Source organism: Nothobranchius furzeri, chromosome 2 (genome assembly GCF_043380555.1).
Source record: "Nothobranchius furzeri strain GRZ-AD chromosome 2, NfurGRZ-RIMD1, whole genome shotgun sequence".
NCBI classification, from domain to species: domain Eukaryota; kingdom Metazoa; phylum Chordata; class Actinopteri; order Cyprinodontiformes; family Nothobranchiidae; genus Nothobranchius; species Nothobranchius furzeri.
This window is the reverse complement of record NC_091742.1, coordinates 55,583,996-55,609,158: the sequence shown is the minus strand read 5'-3', so window position 1 is coordinate 55,609,158 and position 25,163 is coordinate 55,583,996. Positions and strand designations below refer to the sequence as shown.

General features: G+C 38.7%; 1 protein-coding gene across 3 annotated transcripts in view; it reads right to left on the bottom strand.

The window, feature by feature from the left end:
• The window catches only part of arap2 (ArfGAP with RhoGAP domain, ankyrin repeat and PH domain 2), a 251,081-nt gene that overhangs the window by 208,803 nt on the left and 17,115 nt on the right, over window positions 1-25,163 (bottom strand). For all 3 annotated transcript variants that reach the window (XM_070546657.1, XM_070546659.1, XM_070546667.1), the window contains exons 3-7: window positions 21,986-22,059; window positions 19,561-19,637; window positions 19,183-19,247; window positions 15,390-15,725; window positions 12,128-12,197 (exon numbers count right to left, since the gene is read on the bottom strand). In XM_070546657.1, coding sequence (XP_070402758.1) covers window positions 12,128-12,197; window positions 15,390-15,725; window positions 19,183-19,247; window positions 19,561-19,637; window positions 21,986-22,059 — 622 coding nt within the window. The remainder of the gene's footprint in view (window positions 1-12,127; window positions 12,198-15,389; window positions 15,726-19,182; window positions 19,248-19,560; window positions 19,638-21,985; window positions 22,060-25,163) is intronic.

Below are 25,163 nucleotides of genomic sequence, written 5' to 3'. Positions count from 1 at the left end.
AACGGTGGACCATTGACAGGTTTTCATGGGCAGAACTGACAATAAAAACAACTGTGCTAATCTGAGATTGGTTTGCAGAGGGAGCCCTTTCTAAGCAAGCTGCCTGAGTGCTTTATTTTCCACATAGGGTTCATCTTAGACCAGTTTGTGTCAAGACAACCATTTTCAAAATTATGCACAAAAGTCATCAAGGAAGTGTGGTCAGAACAAGGCATACAGAAATGCTTTGGTGCTGTAATCATGTTGCATTTAGTCTAGAATATAATACAAAATACCAAAGCTGTTTCACCAAAGGATGCAAAACCCTAATGAATGTTATTTTGTGTGATTGTAGGAACTAGGGTTGTCACGGTAACCGGTGTAGCGGTCAACCCCGGTAAAAAAGTTGACAATAATAGTAACCGTCTTGTTTTTAAAAAAATATATTATCTCGGTGGATTGCCGTGGCTGCGGTGTAGGCGCGGTGACCCTTACCAGCCACCGTATCATCTGCTGAAGTTGCCGGCGGCACATGCGCGGTTTGTTGTTTACAGCCAAAACTTTCTTGAAGCTAAAGATGAAATAATGGCCAAAGGAGGAGACTGCAGCGCTCAGGACATTTATTATCCCTCAAACAAGACAAAGTGGGAAGTACGGCATTTTTTGGATATTTGAAGAATGCCGAGGGACAGTTGATAGAAGACGGCTATCCTGTTTGCAGCACGTGCAGAAAAAGTGTCTGTGAAAGGCAGCAACGCTTCAAATCTCATGACACATCTGCGTGACCATCACCCACAACTCTACAGTCAACGCAAGGCAAGCTAACGTTAGCGTTTTAGCTAAAATGCGTGATCCGAGGATTTGGGTTGAGGGAGAATGCAACGAGTCACTATATAAAGCAGCCGCAGCGCTGCTACCTGCATATAAACCGTGTCGCGGACACCCCCATATTGAAATGACGCTATGCATTACGGGGCTCCCAGGGGCAGATAAGAGTTGGTCTCTCTCCGAGAATAATTATGAATTTAACAATGATTACTGCCTGATGACATTTTCCCACATCTGCAAAGCTCACTGGAAGGACACAAACCGAGGACAATATTTTCCTGATATAGGGTTTATTACTCAAGTAAGGGTAAAAAAAAGTATCTGATTAGAAGGCTACTTGAGTACTGAGTATCATCTGATCTAATATTTTTAAAATGATGACGTCAAACAGACAAAAAATAAGAAGTTATGGGCAATTATTGGTATTTTAAAGACTAAAGGGGAAAACTGTAAACAAATAAACAACATAATTACAACATAACAAATTTTAGGCAAAATTTAGACACAAACTGAGGACAATATTTTCCTGATATACAGAGTTTATTCGTCTGAAAATGTAACACGTTTTAAAAAATACCGCGAAAATACCGAAAACTGTGATAATTTTGGTCACAATAACCGTGAGGTTAAATTTTCACACCGTGACAACCCTAGTAGGAACTAATAAAGTTTTTGTATAGTCAGCAATAATCAATTGTTTCTTCAATTTTCTGCAGGCCGTTAACAGCAAAAAGTGGAAACTTCCTTCAAAAATCAAAATATTTTCTGTAATTCCAAGTTTTTATAACCACTATAACCACTCTCTCGTAGTTCAGTCATTTACATGATAATGTTTTGCTTTTGTTTGTTTGATAAAATATCATGAGTGACTATATGGAGTTAAACATCATTTTTGTAGAGTAATGATTATATGCATTTACTATGGGTGTATGTGTATTCATATTTGGCTATTTCAGAATGGAACATTCGGTACAGGACAGAGGTGTAATGAGTTCCCACACTGAAGTGTACCCGCGTTGCACGTTAGCCTGCAACACACACAGCTGTGTCCGAATTCAGAGGCTTCACCCTATAAAATACCGACTTACCCGGTCGACGTACCATCCCATACCACTTTTTGTGTTACAAGCTTTTAACACAGCATTACAGCCGACTAAAGCGCTGCACAATAAAAACAACAAGCTAAATACTCACAAAGGAAGTACAGTTAAAAAGATGGGAACACAAATAATTAAAAAGACAAATGTAAAATTAAGCAGTCAAGAAAGAAAGGAGGAAAACCTATAGACTTAATGCTAAAACCAGGTTTAGGAGTTCAAAGCCAAGGACAAGATATAGGCTAGTGTTGGTATCACAAACCAAGTCAGTCAGTGACCAGAAGGACGGTTTAGCCTCCAGATTTACTCCCACCCTTACCTTGGCGTACGGCTTGTCACCTAGCAACCATGACAACGTTAAACCAAGTTTAAGACCTAACTTAGAAGCAGCACCAGACCAGCCATACACAATAAGAGAATTTTGTTTCCATTCCTCATGGAACAAAAACTGAACCGAACCATCAGTGTAAAACCAATACCGAAGCATGATTTTTGGCATACCCATAACATTTAGCTCTTGATTATTTTTGGAGTTAACGCGTTTCAAGATGCGAACTAACCTCAGCAAACATAAAAAAACTCCACAACTCTTTCAGTTGAACAGACGTTGAGCTACACTTTCAAATATTTGTAGCTGAGCATCATTTACCCACGTAAAGATCCAGAAAGATCTTGAGCTGTGAATGAAGAATTATCCAAACTGACTACAATTCCCTGATTTGTCGGTTATATATTGTTTCAGTTCAAAACTCTAGCAGGTTAAATGCATTCCTTTAGTAAAAAAAAGGCTAGGAATGTATTCTATTTATTATAAACTCCACTAGAAATCTCAACATAGTCTCTTTCTTTTTTTAATTCCTCTTTGTGAAGCCTTCCTGTGATTCTACAGAAGCAGCAGTAATGTGGATTCCCACCGTATCATTCCTTTAATGAACGTTACCGCTCAGCCATGGAACCGTAAATATTTTATGAAAAGAACAAATTCATAAGCAGAGGTCCGTTGTATAAAAATGACACCCAACACTGGGTGTGTTACAGAAAGCCTCTGCACAAGCGCCTAGAGAACATTTCGAAGATACAACTGTAAGTAGAGGAGCTTTTAAGCTTGGTGAGGCAACTTTTCAGCATCAGACACAGCCAGACTGACACAGAGAAGCTCATCCCTGATCCTAAAACCGCATCTCCCCTTTGGCCTTCGGTCCATCCTTATTCTTACTCCCAATCCCCCATTTTCTCTATTACTTTACTCACGTCCTCCCCTCTCCCAACCTCCGACACACACATGCACACACGACACCACATAAGGACCCCGAAGTCTACATCTCAGGCCCAAAGCTTTCTCCGAAGTCAATCCCCGCGTTGACGAAATCGGGCGAAAGGCGTGATTGATCAGAGGCTGGAGACGGTGCTGCAGAGAGGGAGAAGTGAGACCGAGGATCTCGCTACTCTCCCACGCCACTTCTCCTACCCCCGTGATGACATCACATCGGACAGAGACCTTCAAGCTGTGACTGTGATTAAGTGCGATTAGATTTGTCTGGAGCTGACAGATCCCTGAGGATTTCAAACACGAGAAGAGCTTTTTGAGGTGTTGAAAGTTGGAGAAAAAGATCAAGCATGAGAATGTTTCAGGGGTTAGACTTCTGGTGGTTTTATGTTTCTGAGCAGATAAAATCAGAACAACGGGATGAAAATAACTTCATTGTTCACAGGAACACCTACATACTCATACCTAGTGTTTGTGAACAAATACCAAGTAAAGATTTTACCTGTAAGTAAGTCATCAGTGTTTGGGAAAAATTTTGAGCCATGTCTGCCAAACTGGCAGATGTGGGAGTGTCTCATGCAGGACATTTGTGAACCGCGTAGGACGATGTCCTCGCAAGCTTCAGATTTGTATCTAATTAAGGCTGCTATAGCAAATTTGGAGACGGTGCTGCAGAGAGGGAGAATTAGCCTAAATCTTTTTTCATGATGATTCTACGAGAGCTATAAATATATTATTAAACTTAAAAAAAATACTAAAACTTTAATAAAGTTGTTTGTCTAAAAACTTCAGCTAATAACACATCTCAGACCGAAAACAGCCTCCAGACCATCTGGTTGTTGGTCTTGCCAAACCGCTGCACTTCCCTGGGTTCTCCGCTCATTACATACTCACATATTAAGCAACAAAACACCACTGGTGTGAGAGGTTCTCCGCTCAATATAATCACAGGAGAAACAGTTTAGAGCAAACTTTAGAACAAACTACTAGAGTCCCAAAAAGAAAAAAAATTTGAAGTCACGGACAACAAAATACATTTGAACCTAGCGCCAAAGCTGAGTCAGAACAAATAACAGATGGAGATGGCGCATGTTCCCCCACCCAATGCAGAGCACCCAGAATCGCCTCATCCCACAACCAGCGACTATAGCTGAAGTCCAGATGTGAAATCACCAACCCCACACCCACCTTTACCATTCTGGAGAGCTAGTATCCAGCATGATTTTGTTCTAACTCAGCTTCAACACTCCTGATTTCAATCAGCAGATGATTAACAGGCTGCTGAAGAGCCTGATAAGATGCTGCACAGGCGATTCAACCAATGAATTGGGTGTGTTGGGAGTAGAAAAAACAAGGGAAGCATGCTGGATACCGACTAGTCGTTTCTCTAAAAAGAAAATAATCATGCATTTCCTAACACACACTGCCAAGCTGCGGAGGATGGAAGAAGTACTTGACTGTCTTTTTTACTTAAGTAAAACCAAAGGTAAGTAATAATCATACTTAAAGGTCAACTTTAAATATTTCGTATTATATTTGCAGTGGTCTCTAGTAGGAATGAAGTCCTTGTAAGTCGTACTCTAGGGGAAAAAAGCTCTGGTGCACCAGTTTGAGGAAGCAGACGTGAGCCACATCAGATCTGTCCTGATATTTGGACATCTCACCTCTGAATGTCTTACAGCAACATGACTACCACTCACTCAGTTTACTCTGCAATGTTGATGTTTTATCTCCATATATAACACAATCCTGAAGGAGTTCTACCGTGTGGTGGAGTTGCTAATGTTAACGGTTAAAGTACTTAGATTTTCCAAACTGAGGATATCACCTCACAATTTCCAGGGGTGGGGGGATGGCAGACCAGGGATCTTACAAAAAAAAGAATATTGAGCTACCGCTGTAGGGTGTCCACCGCCAGCTTTGAAACAATGTGCTTAATTTGCTTGTTGTCTGGTGATGTGATCATGGCCAATGTTGTGAATGTTAAGAAGAAGAAAGAAAGAAAGAAAGAAGATAAAAGAAAGAAAATAAAAGAAAGAAAGTAAGGAGAAAGTAGAAAGAAAGTAAGGAGAAAATAGAAAGAAAATAGAAGAAAAGAAAGAAAGCAGATAAAAGAAAGAAAGAAGATAAAAGAAAGAAAGAAAGAAGATAAAAGAAAGAAAGAAGGAAAAAGTAGATAGAAAGAAAAAAGAAAGAAAGGAGAAAAAAGAAAGACAGAAAAAAGAAAGAAAGGAGAAAAAGAAGGAGAAAAAAGAAAGAAAGAAAAAGAAAGAAAGGAGAAAAAGAAAGAAAGAAAAAAGAAGGAAAAAATTGAAAAGAACAAAAAGAAACAATAAAAGAAAAGACAGAAAGAAAAAAGAAAGAGAAAAAAAGAAGAAAAGAAGAAAAAATAAAGTAAGAAAATAGAAAAATAAAAAAGAAAGAAAGAAAAAAGAAAGGAAGAAAAAAGAAGGAAAAACAAAAAGGAAACAAAAAAAGAAAGAAAGAAAGAAAAAAGAAGGATTAAAGAAAAAACAAAAGAAGAAACAAAGAAAGAAAAGAAAGACAAAACAGAAAAATGAAGAAAAAAGTAGAAAAGATAAAAAATATAGGAAAGAAAAGAGAAAAAGGCAAAAAACACAAAAAGAAAAGAAAGAAAAATAGAAGAAAAGAGAAAGAGAAAAAGAAATAAAAAAGGAAAAGAAAAAAGAAAGAAAACAAAGACAGAAAGAAGAAAAATAAGCAAAGAGAAAAAAGAAAAGAAAGAAAGAAGAAAGAAAGAAAAAGCAAAAAGAAAGAAAAGAAAGAACTAAAGAAAGAAAATAGAAAGAAAAGAGAGAGAAAAAGAAAGAAAAATAGAGAAAAAAATTAGAGAAAATGAAAGAAAAAAGAGAAAAAAGAAAGTAAAAACAGAGAGAAAAAAGAAAAAACAAAGACAGAAAAAGGAAAGAATAAAGAGAAAAAGGAGAGAGAGAAAAAATGAGAGGAAAAGAGGAAGAAAAAACAGAGAAACAAAAAAGAAAGAAAAAACTGTGAGAAAATAAGACAAAAAGAGAAAAAAAGAAAGAAAAAAAGAGAAAAAAGAAAGAAAAGATAGACAAAAAAGAAACAGAAAAAAGAGAGAAAACAAAGACAGAAAAAAGAAAAAACAAAGAAAAAGAGACAAAAAAGAAAGAAAAAAGAGAGAGATAAAGTAAAAGGAGAGAAAAAAGAAAAGAGAGAGAAAAAGCAAGAAAAAAGATAAAACAGAAAGAAAAAGAACAAATAGAGAGAAAGAAAAATAAATAGAGAAAACAAGAAAGAAAAGAGAGAAAAGAAAGAAAAAACAGAGAGAACAAAAAAAAACAGAGAGAAAAAAGAGAAAAGCAAAGACAGAAAAAAGAAAGAAAAAAATAAAGAGAAAAAGGAGAGGGAAAACAGAGGAAAAAAACTGATAAAAAAGAAAGAATAGAACTGAGTGAGAAAATAAGAAAGAAATAGAGAGAAAAAAGAACAAAAACAAAGAGAAAAAAGAAAGAAAAAAACAGAGAGAAAACAGAGAAAAAAGAAAGAAAAAACAGAGAGAGAAAAGAAAGAAAAAACTGAGCAAAAAAGAAAGAAAAAACTGAGAGAAAAAGATAGAAAAAAGAGAAAAAAGAAAGAAAAAAGAGACAAAAAAAGAAAAAACAGAGAAAAAAGAAAGAAAAAACTGAGAGAAATAAAGAAAGAAAAAACTGAAAAACAGAGAGAGAAAAGTTTTTCTCTCATTTTCTTTCTCTTTTTATTCTTTCAGTTTTTTTCTGTTTTTTATTTCTTTTTCTCTATCTCTGTTTTTTTCTCTCTCTCATTTCTTTCTTTTTTCTCAGTTTTTTCTTTCTTTTTTCTCTTTTTCTTCCTTTTACTTTTTCTCTCTGTTTCTTATTTTTTCTCTGTTTTTTGTTTCTCTCACTCTCTTTTCTCTCTCTCTTTTTTTTATCTTTGTTTTTTCGTTTTTTTCTCTGTTCTTTCTTTATTTTCTTTTTTTTTCTTTTTTTCTCTCTGTTTTGTTTTCTCTCTTAGTTTTTCTTTCTTTTTCTCTTAGTTTTTTCTTTTTTCTCTTTTTTTCTTTCTTTTTACTCTTTTTTTCTTTCTTTTTCTCTCTCCCTCTTTTAGTCTTTGTTTTTTCTCTTTCTATTTTTATTCTTTCTTTTTTCTCTCTGTTTTTTCTTTCTTTTATTAGTTTTTTCTTTCTTTTTCTCTTTCTCTGTTTTTCTTTTTTCTCTTTCTTTTTCTTTTATTCTCTCTATTTTATTTCATTTGTCTTTTTTTCTTTTATATTTTACTATATTCTTTCTTCCTTTCTCTGTTTTCTTTTTTCTGTTTTTTCTCTCTTTTTATTTTCTTTTTTCTATGTTTTTTCTTTCTTCTCTGTGTTTTCTTATTTTCTCAGTTTTTTTTCCTTTTTACTCTCTCTTTTTCTTTCTTTTTGTCTCTGTTTTTTCTTTTTCTCTCTTTTTTCTTTCTTTTTTCTCTCTTTGTTTTTCTTTCTTTTTTCCCTCTGTTTTTTCTTTCTTTTTTCTCTCTCTCTTTCTTTTTGTCTCTTTTTTCTTTTTCTCTCTTTTTTCTTAAAATTTTCTCTCTGTTTTTCTCTGTATTTTCTTTCCTTTTCTCTCTGTTTTTTTCTTTCTTTATCTCTGTTTTTTCTTCCTCTTTTGCTCTTTTTTCTTCCTTTTACTTTTTCTCTCTGTTTCTGATTACATTCTCTCTGTTTTTTCTATTATCTTTCTTTTTACTCTCTTTTTTCTTTCTTTTTCTCTCTCCCTCTTTGTCTTTGTTTTTTCTCTCTCTTTTTAGTCTTTCTTTTTCTCTCAGTTTTTTCTCTTTATCTGTTTTTTCTTTCTTTTTTATGTCTCTTTTTTCTTTCTTATTTTAGCTCTCTCTTTTTATTTCTCTTGTTTCTTTATTTATCTCTTTCTTTTATTTTATTCCCTCTTTTTCTTTCATTTCTCTCTTTCTTTCATTTTCTCTCTTTTTCTTTCATTTTCTCTCTCTCTTTTTTCTTTCATTTTTCTCTCTCCTTATATTCATTTTTTTCTTTCTTTTTTCCTCTGTGTTTTTCTTTGTTCTCTTTTTTCTCTCTTTTATTTCCCTTCTTTTTTCTCCCTCTTTCTTTCTTTTTGTCTGTTTTTTCTTTGTTTTCTCTCTCCTTTTTCTTTCTTTTTTCTTTCTTTGTTTTTCTCTTTTTTCTCTGTTTTTTCTTTCCTTGTCTTTTTTTTTCGTTTTCTGTTTTTCTTTTCTCTTGGTTTTTTCTTGGTTTTTTCTTTTGTTTCACTCTATTTTTTCTCTCTGTTTTTCTTTCTTTTTTCACTCTTTTTATTCTTTCTTTTTTCTCTGTTTTTTTTCTTTCGTTTTTCTCAGCAGCTCAGATGATGAAATTGCAACTATGATTCTGATAACAAGCTAACAAATTGAACTAGCTCATCTTAAGATAACCGGCTATCAGAGCTTCTGGCTGACAGTTTATGTGCAGCAGCAAATCAACTATCCAGATTAACAAGGTTATAAAAGCTCATAAATGAAAAATCCCTTTGATGTGTTGGGGAACTTTTCCAGGCCCTCTTTAGCAGGGTGGGACTGGGAGGAGAGTGCTGTAGCCTTTTAGCTGGAAGCTAACTGGAGCCTGGGGCTAACATTACCACCCAGTGGAACACTAGCGACATGAAGGTGGGTTGGTTCACTGGCACGTGTCGTTGTCGTTGTTTTTGGGAGTGAGGGAAGAACAATCAACGACTATTTCAGTTTCTGGCAGGATGTAAAGCTTTGCTGCAAGAAATCCTTGTAATATTTTCTTCTGCCCGCCTCACTTGGCCTGGTAGAGGTGGCAGCGGGTGTTGAGGAAGGGGGATGCGGAGGATGGGGGTGCAGGGCCTCAGCTGGCCACACAAAGTGGGAATGACAGAAAGATTGTACTCAACCTTTCCATTCACCCCAAACATGATGAAGCTTTCTGCTGCCTCAGAGGGGACAATCAGATTGGCAGGACTTTTGAAGCCTTTAAAAAGTCTGAACAACAAACTGTGTTTGCTCGCTCTCTCCCTTTCTCTCCCACACACACACACACACACACACACACACACACACACACATAAAAGCAGACTTTCATCTCTCCAAACACTGTAGTGAGTATGCCAACAATGTCAACCTGCTGACTCGCTAGCCTCCCAGTTGGTCCCGCCCTGCCGTCGTCGAAGTGTGTCCTGATAAATAAAGCGACAAATGTAATGGAAACAGAAAACGAGGGGAGAGACGGAGGCAGCCAGAGACCACGTAGGGCTATAATTAGTAAGTGATTAACGAGCAGGCATTAGACAGGTCCCACATCATTGATCGTGATGTTGTGCAATGTTGCTGCAGTGAAAAACAAGCTGGCCCTAGGAGGAAGGGGTATGAGGTCACAGCTTTCTCTCGCTCTCTAACACACGCACAAACGGGCGAACGAATGTGTTTGTTCTCACTGAAAAACACATCAAATAGTCATTAGTGAGAAAACATGTCAGACGTTACACTGCACTGAGAAAAGAGGATCTATGCATAAATAAACGTGTGTGAAAGGACTGAATATATTTGAATGTTATTACAATAATAATAGTGTTTTCATGCTAGTCTGCTCTGGTAAGGACGACAGGTCCTGCAGCTTAGATTTGAGCTTCAAACGTCAAAAAATGTAGATGACGAAAGACAAAATGCTGATGAGCACCAACATTTAGTCGTAAATGGCCACAACGAGAATGATAAAGGGGATAAAACTCCAACAGATCTGTTATTCAGGAAATCTGTTTGCTAATATGGCAAACATCAGTCATGTTTTCCTAAACATGTGGGTCAAACGCTACAATAAAGCACCGCTAGTCAGTCAGCTTTTAGAGATTTACAAACAATCAGAGCTATAAGAACAATCCTTGTTTGGTTGGGTTTTTAAATGAGGTACTGCCAACAAATGCTGGAATAAGATGTGTGTACTGGCGTTTAGATGTGCCGCTGCTATAGCCTGTCAGCAAGTGTGCATTTGGTTCCTCTGATTCAGCCAATGCCACTCTATCGCCAGTCAGTGCTGTAGCTAACGTTCCCACCCCAGTCTTGGTTTCCAACCAGCACTGGCTACCTCCTCCAGCTAGCTCTTCTGCCAGAGCTCCAGAGAACAACAGTACTGCGCGTACCGCCTCATCAGCCTCAACTAACTTCCCCCTTCCAGCTGCACAGTCCTCAGCCATTGCTCCAGCTTCAACTGGCTAAATTCTGCATCTCTGACGACCGTTGTTGCAATTCTTCAAACAAACCAGATGATCCATCTGTTGCCCTGGCTGGAAAATGTAAACAAAGTGGCGGAGGGAGAAAAGTCTACAGATTGGAACTATGACTCGTCACTTCCTGGTCATTCAAACATCCAAAATAAGAGTTAAACCTTAAAGTAGTTTAGTGTTGTATTATGTACAGCGGGAATTTAAAAACTACATCTATTTCACTTTTAGATGAATGAAGTCTTCTTATCTAGTATGTAAGCCACAAAAATTAATTATGTGGAAGTTAATCTGCCACTTTAACTACATTTCAACTAAGGAGTTGATATATTCTGCAGTTCCTGGTTAACCTGCCATAAATGATGCTAAATAATAATAATGATTTCATTAGTTCCCTGCAACTTCAACACAAAACAGAGGACCAATTTAGCAAACTACAGCTGCTTCAAACAAAAATGTGACTAATGTGAGTCGTCCATTCCCCCAAGAAATCAAGTACATGTGTGCATAAGACACAAGAGACCAATGACTGGTGATGTTCTTCAATGTTCTGGTTCTTGATGATAAATAACAAACAAATGAATAATAATTTACCCCACAGGAAATTTTATTTGGGGGCCTAAAGTATACTACAGAACTGCATTAAATACTGTTTTACAGGCCGACATATGTAATACAAAAAGGAGGCCGGGTACTCCTCAGGGGCTAAGTATCCAGATGTGTAGCTCTATTGTAAGGGTCTTCAGCTTCCATGCTGGAGTACCCCTATCCTGAAGGATTTAGTTGTTTCGCTGCTTCAACACACCTGGTTTTAATTAGTGGGGGATTGACGGCGCTTGATCATTTGCAGAACAGTTAATTCAACCATGAAATCAGGTGCGCTGGAGCAGGGAAATTACTAAAACATGCTGGATAGTGGTCACTGAGGATCAGTGGTTCCTAGAGTTTTTTTATCCACTTCAAATTGGATTTATAATAAAAAACGACACGCAGAACTGAACGATTAATTTCTTCAGAAGGACATTAAGAAATGTTTTGATTTTATGTTTTTTATTGCTTCTGTGTTTAAATCCAATGTTTAGTGTTTTTATTGTGTGAATAGCAAAACTCAATCTGGCAGAGACTAGTTATAAAAAAGGAGACGTCCTATACACTCATTCGGAGTCTGAAACCATGGCGCCTTCTTTAGGAGCTTCAGAAGTCTCACCCCACCCAAACTCATCATTATCTTCTACTCATGATCGGACAGGCTTAGCCGAGCTTCAAACTCAACTGTATGAAAAAAAGGGTACAGCAAGGGAGAAGTGCTGATGAAGGCAATAAGAGATGCGAGTCCTTCCCCAACCCCAACTTTTCCCTTTCTGGCATTCTTTTACAGCAATCTGGTCAGGTGCCAACATTAATGTACTTTACAGTATGATTGGGCAGATGCTGGAGAGTGTTGGCCCGTCACGCTTCCTTCTCTGTCCTTGCTCCTATACTGCTAACTCTGCCAAGCTAATAATGATGACAATGAGAGAGATTAGCAAGGAAAAAGAGGGAGCACTTAGGACTTGGCTGAGCTGCTGTTGGTGCAGAGGTTTCTGACAAAGGGAACAGGCTTTGATGACGTGACCCTGCGTGCAGTGAGTTCAAAATACAGCTGGAAAGTAAAAATAATCTACACAAAGTCATTTAGGCTTCAGCAGCTGACCGTAGAAGGTGTTTGTTTTCACTCTTACCTTGTCATTGTTGAAGTAAGCCAAACTTTCACCATCAAACCTCACCCACCTCCTCTGAAAAACACATTTTCTGCAGAGAAAAGAAGGTGCAACAGTCAAGGCAGGTGTCAATAAGATCAAATTAAAACCTATTTGTGTTGCAAAAAGCCACAAAATCCTCAAAGTTCGGCAGTTTGAAGACAGCGAGCCGGTAATCTTTTCCACGCAGCTACTCAAATTTCATTATGAGGGCTATTGATTTATTGATGTCAGGATTTGTATCAACAGCTGTCGATTATCATAATCTAAATAAATGACCATGTCAGGCTTGAATATTTAACAGCCCAAGGGCAGTTTGCCAAACTCATGCAAATCATGTGCTGAAGGGGAGAATATAAAAAAGAAATAAATGATTGATAGCTCTGCTTCCCAGTACCAGTGATTTGTCACACCTTGCCATTCTGGAACGATAATCTAGTTTCACCAAGAAGAACAAACCAAGCCAAACATTCTGTTCTGTAAATCTCCCAACCACAAGGTTATCTCACATCTTCCCTCACCTCATGTTTTAATGGAGTTACACAATTTTGTCTGCTCTTGGATGGGTTGTGCTGTAATTCCATTGTACCGGGGACACTGGTTTAGTGACCATAAAGACTATTAATTTGTTCATTTCATATTGGCAAACAAAAGGGTGATTTGTTCATGCTAAACGGTTTCTATGGCAGGTCACAAAATATAAAAATGAGTAGCAATGGGGTAAACATTTAAATAAACTTTCACACTAAATTCCAGGCTGACATTTGACTGATTATACATGTCTACATATTTTTTTGTATACAGGGGAGACGATACGATTTATATAACATAAAAGGAGAGACGACGCAACACATATCATGATACAGGAGAGATGTTACGATATATATCACGATACAGGAGTGACGATACGGTATATATCACGATACAGGAGAGACAATACGGTATATGTCACAATGCAGAAGAGACCATACGATATATATCACAATACAGGAGAGGCGATACGGTATATGTCACAATACAGGAGAGGCGATACGATATATATCACAATACAGGAGAGACAATACGGTATAAATCACAATACAGGAGAGACGATACGATATATATCACGATACAGGAGAGGCGATATGGTATATGTCACAATGCAGGGGAGACGATACGATTTATATCATAATACAGGAGAGACATTACGATATATATCACAATACAGGGGAGACGATACAGGAGAGAAAATACTATATATATCACAATACAGGAGAGACGATATGATATATATCACAATACAGGAGTGACGATACGGCATATATCACAATGCAGGAGAGAGGATACGATATATATCATGATACAGGAGCGACGATATGGTATATATCACGATACAGGAGAGACGATACGATATATATCACGATACAGGAGAGATGAAACGGTATATATCACGATACATGCGAGATGATACAATATATATCATGATACAGGAGAGACAATACGATATATATCACGATACAGGAGAGACGATAAGGTATATATCACGATACAGGAGAGACGATACGGTATATATCACGATAGCAGAAAGACAATACGGTATATATCACGATGCTGGAGAGACAATACGATATATATCACGATACAGGAGAGACGATAAGGTATATATCACGATACAGGAGAGACGATACGGTATATATCACGATACCGGAAAGACAATACGGTATATATCACGATGCTGGAGAGACAATGCGATATACATCACGATACAGGAGAGACGATACGGTATATATCATGATACCGGAGAGACGATGCGATATATATCACAATACAGGAGAGACGATACAATATATATCACAATACAGGAGAGACGATACGATATATATCACAATACAGCGTGTGTCTGCACTGTCGTCTCGATCCTCAGTGGGTCGTGGTGGATGGCTGCTTGCTTAGTATGAGGATTGCTGTAAAGTCACTGACACTAGTCAGTGACTCCATGCAATTTGCTGGGTTTCTTATATAGGAAACGTTTTACTGATTGGATTAATGAACTGACCTGTATTGGAATGTTTACTGTGTGAAGTGCCTTGAGACAACTCTTGTCGTTATGTGGCACTATATAAATAAACTTAAATTTAATATAATTGAAATACAGGAGAGACGATACAAATATACCACAATACAGGAGACACGATACAAAATATTGTGATATTAAAAGCCAGACAATATTTGCAATTTTTAATATTGACTTTAATTGGAAAACACAGGCCAGAATCTTCCGAGACAAACTCAATGTTCTCAAAGGTCGCCTTATTTTATCAGCATGACAGAAGTGAAAACTGCTGCCAACTAGAGGTCTGAGTTTGAATAGCCCCACACAAAAGATATGGAGTAAAAGTGTGCATGTATAGTCTAAATAAAAAAAGATACACAGCTTTTAATTAGTCCTTCATTTTCACAAAACACAAAATATTGACATTTCAGTGTATCCGTATTTTCTTATATCCCTAGTGGAAGCCCTACTGTAAAGACAGAGCAGCAATAATACTGAGAAACTGTAGTAATTTAACAAACACAGCAAGTGTTGTTAAATGCATCTCATCAAACTAAATTCTGATTGTTATTTCATGTGCTGGGCTTTCAAAATTGAATGTTAAAAGTATAGCTATATGATGCAAAATTATTTCGACTTTCATTCCACTCCGATCTAATTTCAAATAATCCTAGCAGTTCTCTAATGACATAAACAGCACATTTAAAAGGATTATCTGTAGAAAGTTTCAATAATTCTTCCACATGACTGAAGCTGCTGAATACTCCTTCCACGAAATGGAGATTAAAGTGACTGCAGAAAATTTTCATTAGCTTCACAGAAACCGCTCTTACCTTAATAGGCACTTTTTTAATAGCTCATAAAATGCAAGGGTGCAAAGATTTTATCAGTTAAATTAATATTAGCTGAGAGCGAGGACATTTTTAAATGTAAAGAGCACAGTTGTGTTCCTGCACATTTAAAATCCAGAGTAAGCTTAAATAAAGAGCTAACAGGCGCTGATGGCATATCCCAACTATGATGAAAGGCTGCAATTTTACAGATCGACTTGCATCAAAGACATGAAAAACAGATACAATTTATTCGGCAATGAGTAAGCTCTGAACGCTTTAAAGCCTGGGAGAGAAGGTGATGAATAATTATAGAAAAAGGTCCACGCATTTAAACTCTTCTAAGAGCTCTGGTGAAAGTGAAATAGGTGGTTAACCATACCCTTGAGGTGAAAGCTTGTCCAGCCAGCCCACTTTGAGCACTTGTTGTTTGGGGGCTCCATAGAAGCATGCATATGGAGAAATATCAGGCTGAGCACTCTTGGTGATGGCCCCTCGAGCATCTGCATGCTGTGAGTAGAGGCAACACTCCACCATCTCGATCACTGAAGCATCTTTACTGACGAACAATTGTGGGCCAGCAGCAGCGGTGTCGGGATTCAAGGCTGAAGTTTGGTCCAAACCGATCCGAGGCACCATGCTAACACACTCGTCCACCGTGGAGTACTCTGCAACCTCTGGGTCAAACAGTACTGATGAACACTCCATGGATTTTCGTCTACAGAAAAGGACATTACATATTATACATTTACATATTATATGTCATAAAATACAGTACATTTAGAAGATTACAGCTGCAGATGCAACAATGATTACAAGGACTGATATTTATTCTTGTACGATGCCGATATTCTAATATATCTCTAGAAACTACAATTAACAGTGAACATTTATTCGTGCTGTCTAGTCAGTCCCTTGATCTGCCACACCTGTAAGGTGGGATGGATTATCTTGGTAAAGGAAAAGTGCTCACTAACACATATGCAGACAGATTTCAGAACCATATTTGAGAGTCACGGGTCTTTTGTGCGTGTAGAAAAAGTTTCAGATGTTTGAGTTCAGCTCATGAAAAATGGGAACAAAATCAAAAGTGTTGCATTTATATTTTTGTTCAGTGTACAAATAAAAAACTCAGATTCTGAAATTTGATACAAGCTGCTGTGATTTCTAATTACTGGTCCGGGAATCGACTATTGGAAACCAAAAGAACCACACCTTTGATTTATAAAGGACGATTTAATCTGCTACTGTGACTGTAATGATACCAAGATCCTTGATCTAGTGATAAATCACTCCTACAGACTCTTAAGGAAGGCTGGGAGACAATTCAGCTGTTAAAAACTCAAACGCACAAGAAGGGGAAAGGTGTTGCTTTTGGTTCTACAAACGAACACTAAGAGGAGCTAAAAGCAACCCAAAACTGCCTAGTTCCGTTTTAAGAAAATCAGCTGTGTCCGTAATCAAAATCATGCAGGTAACACGTTGGAATCGGACCGCAGCATAAGTTATGTCAGCTCATTTCTTTCTTTCTTAAGTGCTTGAAAAATAAAATGCAGGTAGATTTATCCCAATACAATTTTTTTCTGTTGTAAAGAAATGGTTAATAAGCATGTAATATTTATTGATTTGATATAATTCAGATTACCTTCTAAACTCAGTCACACACCCAGGGCCATATCAAGGCATTTTGAGGGCCAAGGCTAGACAGACGACTGCCAGGTATTTAAAGTCGTGTTTTTTTTTTTTTTTACGTTTTAATATAAAGTCCAAAAGTGAAGAATTTATGTTGACTGTTCAAGCTACCTCACAGAAATTCTATGTTAACAGAATTGCTAAATGTTAAAATAAAGTTCATTAAATAAAAAACGAGGAACATTTTGGACCGGTTTCTTCGCTTTACTGTTTTTTAATGTATTGAAAGTATCAGTCTGAGACTCAGCAGATTCTCAAAATCAAATGACTCGGACTGGAGGGCAAAATTACCCGATCGAGACATCCCTAGTAAAAATTAACAGGACATTCTAAATAACTGAGAAATGCTAAACTAACAGCTGTTAAAGGTTTTTGAAATGACTGCATATGAACCGCTTGTAAATTTGAAGATCAGAGCTGTACTATGACAGGAAGTTTCCAGTCACGTTGGACGTAAATACTCTGAAACGTGGCTGTTCAGAAAGCTCCAGCTCTATGTGGTACCAAATAACATGTAGGGATGTCTCGATCTTATCTCTAGAGTCATTTTACAAATCAGATGTTTTATAATTGGGATCAGATTTGCTAGCTACATTCAGTTCCTGATCTCCATTGCTGAAAATCACCTGGGCCATAATATGGCACCGACTCATCACAGAGCTGCTTTGATCTACAAGTATCCCTTTCTTAGGAGCTGGAGGTGGACCATAAAACCAATGAACCTGTTGAGAGAGCCATGGTTGAACTCTCCCAGTTAGTTTCACTTTTTCCTTGCCATTTTTTTGTGGAAAAACATGAGATCATCGTCTCCAATCTCTCGTCTTTGAGCTAGGCTCCGTCCTCTTTTTTGATTGGGTGTTGCTTCCTGGGTCAAGCAAATCATCAGTGAGCAGTGCCCTATTAGGTCTTTTCCACTTCCCAAACTGGCATGGGATAGGATGGATCGGGTCGCTAATTTTTCTGTTCCGATTGTAAAACCAGTCCAGACAACCGAACCAGACCGCGCCAGTCACGGGATTTTCTGGGCTCCCTTCTGTTGTAGGTCCAGAAATTCCTGGAGCGGTACGGATAGGGTGGAGCAACAACACAGTCCACTGATTGGTTGACAGAAATACGTCACTTCTTGCACACAGAACTAACGGAGTTCCGTTGTTTGTATTTTCGCTAGCTGAACATAAAAGTGACAAAATTGCAGCAAGTAGCAGCAAGTGTTGGTCACCTTCAGAGTTCCATACATTTCTCACCTTCATCACGAGAGTCCACAGGAAGAGCTAGACGGATCGGTAAGTTTTTTTCTCAGCGGATGGCAGCCAAAGGATCAGAGTGGACGTCAGCTCAGTGTCGGGCCAAGATGAAGAAATTAAAGCCCAATGTAGCTAATTGTTAAGGACAGAAAGAGCCGGAGTGGATTATTTTTTCAGATGGGAGAAAAACACGGAGTTGCTACAATGCGCTGGATGCCATGTGTAGCCGAGGCAATGAGGCAGGCTTCTGGACTCAGCGACTGCACTCTGGAGTCACATGTGGAGGCTGTGGTAAGCATTTTATTTTTGTCTTTAGCTCTGTAGACCAGTTATTGCAGCACAGACATACTGAATAGTTTCACAAGTTTTAAAATCGTGCAATGCGGCTCATTTAACCCCGCCTGCCGACGTTGTAGTGACTATCAAGTCCCACTTTTAGTCACCCTCGGGTGCGGGTGGAGGCAATGACTCGCTTCAACAATATTGTCCAGGCAGAAAGCGGGTATGGGTTTATTGTCCCATTTATTGAATATGATGACGATCACAAGCTGGGTCCACAATGGCTATTTCTTGACCAGGTTTATGTAAATGATGAAAATTATAACGGCAAATTAGATGTGGCATATGAAACCAAACGAAGCGGTAAAAACCGTGTGACCTCCCGTCACCCACAAAACGCCAGTGCACTGCAACCTCAACACCTTTATAGGCTCCGCAGTGCCACCAGTGGTCAAAGGAAATACAAACCATAGTGCAATAAACTGAAATGTACATAAAACATTATGAAAATAAACTTAGACCATAATATAATCTAAACCAAAACAATAATGGCTCCTACAGACGTGATGGCCTAAACTGGGATCGAAACGCTTGTCTGAAAATTCCATACCATAACATACCGGTCTAAAAATAACCAGACCGGACCGATCCAGCCCTGGCGATGGAAAAGAGGCTTATATAATCACTGCGTAGTTGTTAGATTTGTGGGTGTAAATGAATTTTAAAGTGATGTAAACTTTTGCTCTGTCTTTGTAAGGGAGAGCTGCATTTCTGTTTGATCCGGTTTGATCCTGCTTGTTAGGTTATTAGGTAAGTTCGTATATTTTCTTTTTTTGGCATTAGCTGTTAGACTTTTCCTTTAGGACTGTTTTGTCCGTTAGGTTGGCCTGAGCTATCGATGAAGCTAAATGCAAGTCTGTACAGAAGATTTTAAAAAATATGGCATAAAGTAAACATTACCTCTTTTTCTTTTGTCTCATCTTTGCCTTAAACGTCTTCGGCAACCCTTCTTTAGCAGCTTGTTCCTACAAAAGCACAGTGAAGATTAGCATCAGACGGAAAGAGAGGGCCCATCTGAGTATGACATGGTTGTTGAGTTGGTGCACTAAACTATGTTCACTTTAGTAGCAAGGTGACATTTCAATTAACCTCATGGGGCAAACTGAAACCAGCACATCCTCCACTCAGCTACGTGTCCTTGGTGGAATCACTTAAAACTGGAGGAAGTTGGGCCTGACTGTGGCTGAAGCAGCAAAGATAAAACTGAAGAGATGTGAGAAACGCTGCTTCCTCTCACTGCTCGCACCTTCCAACGTGTGGGCGTGTACATCGTCTTACCAGAGTGTGTTCAGGGTTGTTGTAGAGGAACGTTTCTCCGTACGGGGCAATGGCTGTTGAGGTCCTTTGGAGCGGAGCTAAAAAAGAACATAACAGTGGTTTTGTGAGGACTGAAACTCCCTTACAACTAAACCAAATTGTTCCAGTTACATTCCAAATCTCTCCACCGTTACAGCGCTCCTCAGATCTTAATAGATGTGTGAGCTTTTGATCCATATGGGTACAAACCAATTAAATTTAGCCTTGGCGTGCCTATCTCTCTGCTTCTTCCATGCACTAACGGGAGTGTGATCACCCTAAGTCCTAAGTCTATCTCAAAGAAATGCAGCCGCTGCCAAGGCTGCTTTCTCCATCTTTGTTCCTGCAGGAACTGTGGTGGGTGGAGGCGAGGATGAAGGGAAAGAAGAAAGACTCGAGCCAGACACTATTAGTCTGGAGACCCGGAGCTACAGTGTGTAGGCAGCTTCCTGTCACTGTGAAAAATGACACTGCCCTCTCGTGAGGATTAAGAGGGCCAGAAGTGGTCGCCACAGGGCCAGACACACACATAGATGGCGGCGGATGGACAGAGTACAGAGATTGAAACACCCTCAGACGCTTGGCGTTGCCTGGAGACAAACAAGAATATAAAAGACTGGACAGATAAATAAAAGAAGTCAGTCCTACAGTGAATATACCATTTCTTAAAACATTTATTGATAAACTTCAAAACAATGGGTGATTACAGAAGGCCACAAAGGGTATGTACTCAGTTTTGTAAGCTGTATGAAGAGGTCAGCATACTCAATGATAGAATGCACTCTAATACTGTGGTCCTCTCCACGGACAAGCTTGGTGGGCAGATAGTGACCATCAATCATGTTCTATCAGCTGACCCCCGGGTCTGTCTCCGGGGGACGGTGGACGCCGCTGTACTCTATTCCTGTCTCTTCCCTTCCTTCCCTCACTGACTTCATGGCTGGCATCAGCCTTTGTTTCTCTCTTTATCTGCTCCTGACCAGACTCTGTCAAGATGCAGTCTGGGTAGCAACCCTCGACGCAGCCATCAGCTCAGAGTTAGTCGGGAGATTAATTCAGAATAGTGGATTTTTAGGTCGGTAAGCTGCAGTTATTATGTATAGAGATGTATTTACTTAAAGTATCCAATTAGATTTCAACAGTACAAATAGCAACATTTTTAAATGAAACATGAATTAAATTTTTTATCTTTCATTTGTTGTTGCACGACACTTTCTTTGTTCTTCTCATATGCTTTGCGGTTGTGTTCAGCACAATGGTCTGCTGATGAGGTCATGGAAGGTACTTTATAAATAAGTGAACTGAAATCAACTGAACTAAATAGATGCATTGTTTTATTTTTTCTAATTGGCTCAAAATCCTGAGACAACTCAAGTCAGATTTAGGGCATTCTCAGAAATATGCCAAACCTGAGCAGCGAGTACAAGCAGACATTAAGAATTACATGCAGTGCTGCTAACAAAGCTCTGGACAAAAAATGTTTTCTGAATGAGATTTTTATGGGTTTTTTTTTTATGAGGAGTAAAGTAATTCCATGAGACATAATTGCACATTTTTGTATTCCCTGAATCTCATCTTGGAATAAACTCATCAAATACGCTCGTATGTCTAGCTAGGCCGGGGCGTGAGGGGAATTTTAACTTGCTAGTCAAGACTTGTGCTTCCCACCTCCCTGCTCAGGGACATCCTTGGCTTCTTCTCCTCCTCCTCCGTCTCCCCCAGCCTGTTTTACATTTATCTCCTCCTCGTTCCTCCCAACCCACTTCACTGTCTTGGCTTGCTGTCTGTTCTCACTGTCTATCTTGTTCCACATAGAGGAAAAGTTGGCAAAACAAGGCCTGCTGAGAGACCCCAGCACTGCAGGAAAAGTACACATAGCAATGAGGAAAAACAAACAAGAGTATGACGGCAGGCGGTGTGTCAGGAACAGGCATGAAATTGTTGATTCACGGACAGTGTCGCATGTCATCGATAACCAGGGCTCACGTGTTTATTGGTGTTCTGTTATAGAAAGGCATCGCTCATCCTCAGAGAGCCACCGCAGCCTGGGGGACTGCCTGAGCTGAATGACTTCAAAAACATACTTGCACCGGTTGTGTTGCAAGGCCTGTGCGTTGTTCGGAAAGTTTCAACAACTTCTAAAAATCTTTGAAAAGACGTGCGGCATGAATATATACCGGGGTGTCCCGAAAGAACAGGATGTGAGGGAGCATATGCCCAGTGAGATGAGCGTCTGAAACGAGGGTGCCAGCTTCTCCCACGACAAACACCCCCACGGCACCCACGCGCTACCCTTGTCTCCTTTCACCGCTTTCATTCGGGCAAACAACAGCATGGCTGGCTGTGCTGCTGTATGAAATATTCATGGCAGAGATAAAGGGGATGTAGCTGAAAGTCTCTGTATTACCTTTCTGTGAGCCGTCTGCACCGATGGGACGCTCTGAGCCGGTTAGGTGTTCGGGGTTGCTTGTTTGTGCGCTCCTGAGGAGGAAGCAAAATCAGTGGATTAGAACCAGCAGTGCAGCACAAGGGGAAAATCATTAACACCATGTAAGCATGAAGGCCTTCGGAACCAAGGAACTCTTAAAAGTTAGTTTCACAATTCAGAAATTCAACAGAGCCGTGTGAACGGGGTTCATTTCTTTACTCTCTGCTTCCAAGCAGCCAATCTTTATGTCATATTTTAATGTGGTCTTCATCAACACTTCTTCTGATTTTCTGAAGGTCTTTTACAGTTTTATTTGGGATTTAAGAGCAGGTTAAGAGCAACAGAATCAAACTCAGGCCTTATAAAATACCTACAGCTGATGGACAAGATCTTAAAGTCACAACTTTAATAATGTTCATGAAAAAAATCTAAAATCTTCAAAGACCTGAGAGTGATTTCATCCTTCAGATGAGCAGCTGTTGAGTGTCACATTTTCAGGATCATCTTCTAGGTGCCAAAATAACATTTTATGAGTCAAACTAAGCTAATTTTGCTTTTTTCATTAACTGAAGATGTGTAGGTTAAGTTAGGTAAGTAAGGGCATGACTCTGCCAATACGATGTGGGAGACGGTAGGACGTATATCAGCTCCGTCTAATAAACACATCAGTAGTAGCTGTAGCGTGGTAGACTTTACCCTGGATTAGCCCCTTTGCATGATGCGTACACGTGCCGATGACATTCTGGTTGATGATCACACATTACTGATTATCATAAATAATAATTATTATTAATCCAAAGAATAATAAGTCATTTCAGTAATTAAATACATTTATATTGAACCAAGATGATTATTTATGATTATTATATGATTGCAAAAAACTGTAAAACTGTTTATTAAATTATTATTTTAAAATTATTATTTTAAAATCTTGAAGTGTCCTTCATCTTGGGACGGAACAGCAGCAGATAAAGATGGTGTCTAGCAGACATCCCGGCTCCTGATGGGTAATCTGTGGAACAAAAGTTACGGCTTGACCCAGCTGGGAAAGTGTGACCTTTGGGTCACAAATATGAGGCCATTCATAACGCTACATAGCTTAGCTGCTTTGGATAATATACGATAGGATATAAATCCCAATAAAGGGAGTCATTACATCACAATACAGGGGAGACAATTATATAACGAATATATCGGCTGATATCTATTGTTATAATTTATTTTGGAAAACATTGGTATCAGTTTTCAGTATTTTAATAACATAACTTTTACATATCATACACACATTATACATCAAACTCTTAAGCTACTTCTCTTCTGTCTCAAGATGTTAAAATACGACAGATCTGACGTAAAGTTTTTGAGATATTTTAGTTTCTGTGGCACAACTTGTGAAGTAGAAATTAGCCCTGTATAGTGAGTGTACACTGTCCTCACAGCGCCTATCTAATGTTTATGTCGGTCTCATAAGTTAAGTGTGAGACTATATCGGTATATCAGTTATCGACAAAAAAGCCAGTGTGGAACATCCCTAATCCCAATACAAGTGAGACAATACGATGTATTGCAATAGTAAAAAAAACACAATATTTGCACTTTATAAGACTGAATTTGACTGGAAAACTCAGACTAGATGATTCAAAGACACATCCAGAGAAATCTCAAGATTTCATTGTTTTGTCAGAATGAAGTAGGGCAGGGCAATAAATCAAAAATTTATCGTTATTGAAATTTCTGACTCTTATATAGAGAATTTTTCCCATGTCAATAAATTTCATTATAAAAAATGAAAAGTTGTGTGTAGGTTGGCAACGCTCGTGTCCCTTTAAGAAGCTATACCACATCGATTCACGTAAAAATGTGACTCATTTTAGCACACGTGACAGCCCCATCTAGTGGACAACTTTTGTTTCTGCGCATATCTATTGTCTAATTTATCGTTATCGAGGTGAAATCCTCAATTTATCGTGATATTGAATTTAGGCCATATCGCCCAGCCATAGAAGGAAGTCAGTAAAAACTGCTGCCACCTAGCAGTCAGAAATAGAACAACATGCAACACGCAAAAGAAATTAAATAAATGTTTGCAAGTAAATACTCAAATGAAAATTTATTTATTGCTTTTAAATATAGATTTGGTATCATAACAAAAAATATGACATTTCAGTGTATCAATATATTCTTACATCTCTGCCAACTAGGTAGCTAATTAGTATTTTAGCTATAGATCCAATGTAAAAGTTATCTGTTTGATGTCAAAAACTCAAATCCCATTGAGTTTAGGACCCTTTTGTATGCATTAGTCAACGTTGAGTAACATTCTTTTCAAAATGGTTCTTTAATAAACTGAAAAAAAATGTTAAATCATCACAAAGTGAGGAACTGTTGGCTAAAACCACTTTAGAGAACATCTGGCTAATTGGAAGCTAACTAAAGACATTCATTGATGAATCATATTTGATTTTTACATTTTAATGTAAATGTCGGTGGCAGAGGAGTTTAGTGCCTGCCCCGTAACCGGGGGGTTGCAGGATTTTTTTTTCTTCCCGTATTTGATATAGCGCCTTCTAGAGTCCTGGAACCCCCAAGACGCTTTACAACACAATTAGTCATTCACCCATTCATACACATTCACACCCTGGTGGGGATGAGCTACAATGTAGCCACAGCTGCCCTGGGGCGCACTGACAGAGGCAAGGCTGCCGAGCACTGGCGCCACCGGTCCCTCCGACCACCACCAGCAGGCAACGTGGGTTAAGTGTCTTGCCCATGAACACAAAGACAGCGAGAAACTGAGCGGGGCTCGAGCCTGCAACCTTCCGATTACAGGGCGAGCACTTAACTCCTGTGCCGTCACTGTTTTGTGTCCCACTCAATCTGTCACAGTCGTCGTGTCTTTGAGGAATACACTTTACCTTCCTTGCCTACTGGTGGTGGTTAGAGGGAACAGTGGCGCCTGTGTACGACAGCCTCGCCTTTCTAAGTCTACTCCTGGGCAGCTACGGCTACAGTGTAGTTCAGTTGTGTGTGAACGGGTGAATGACTGATGTATTGGAAAACGCCTTTGGGGGTCATAACTTCAGCCTGTGCATTAAGCCCGGACCACACTGTGCGTATCCTCACGACCAAAGTCAGCCTCCGACAGTCTTCAAGCACA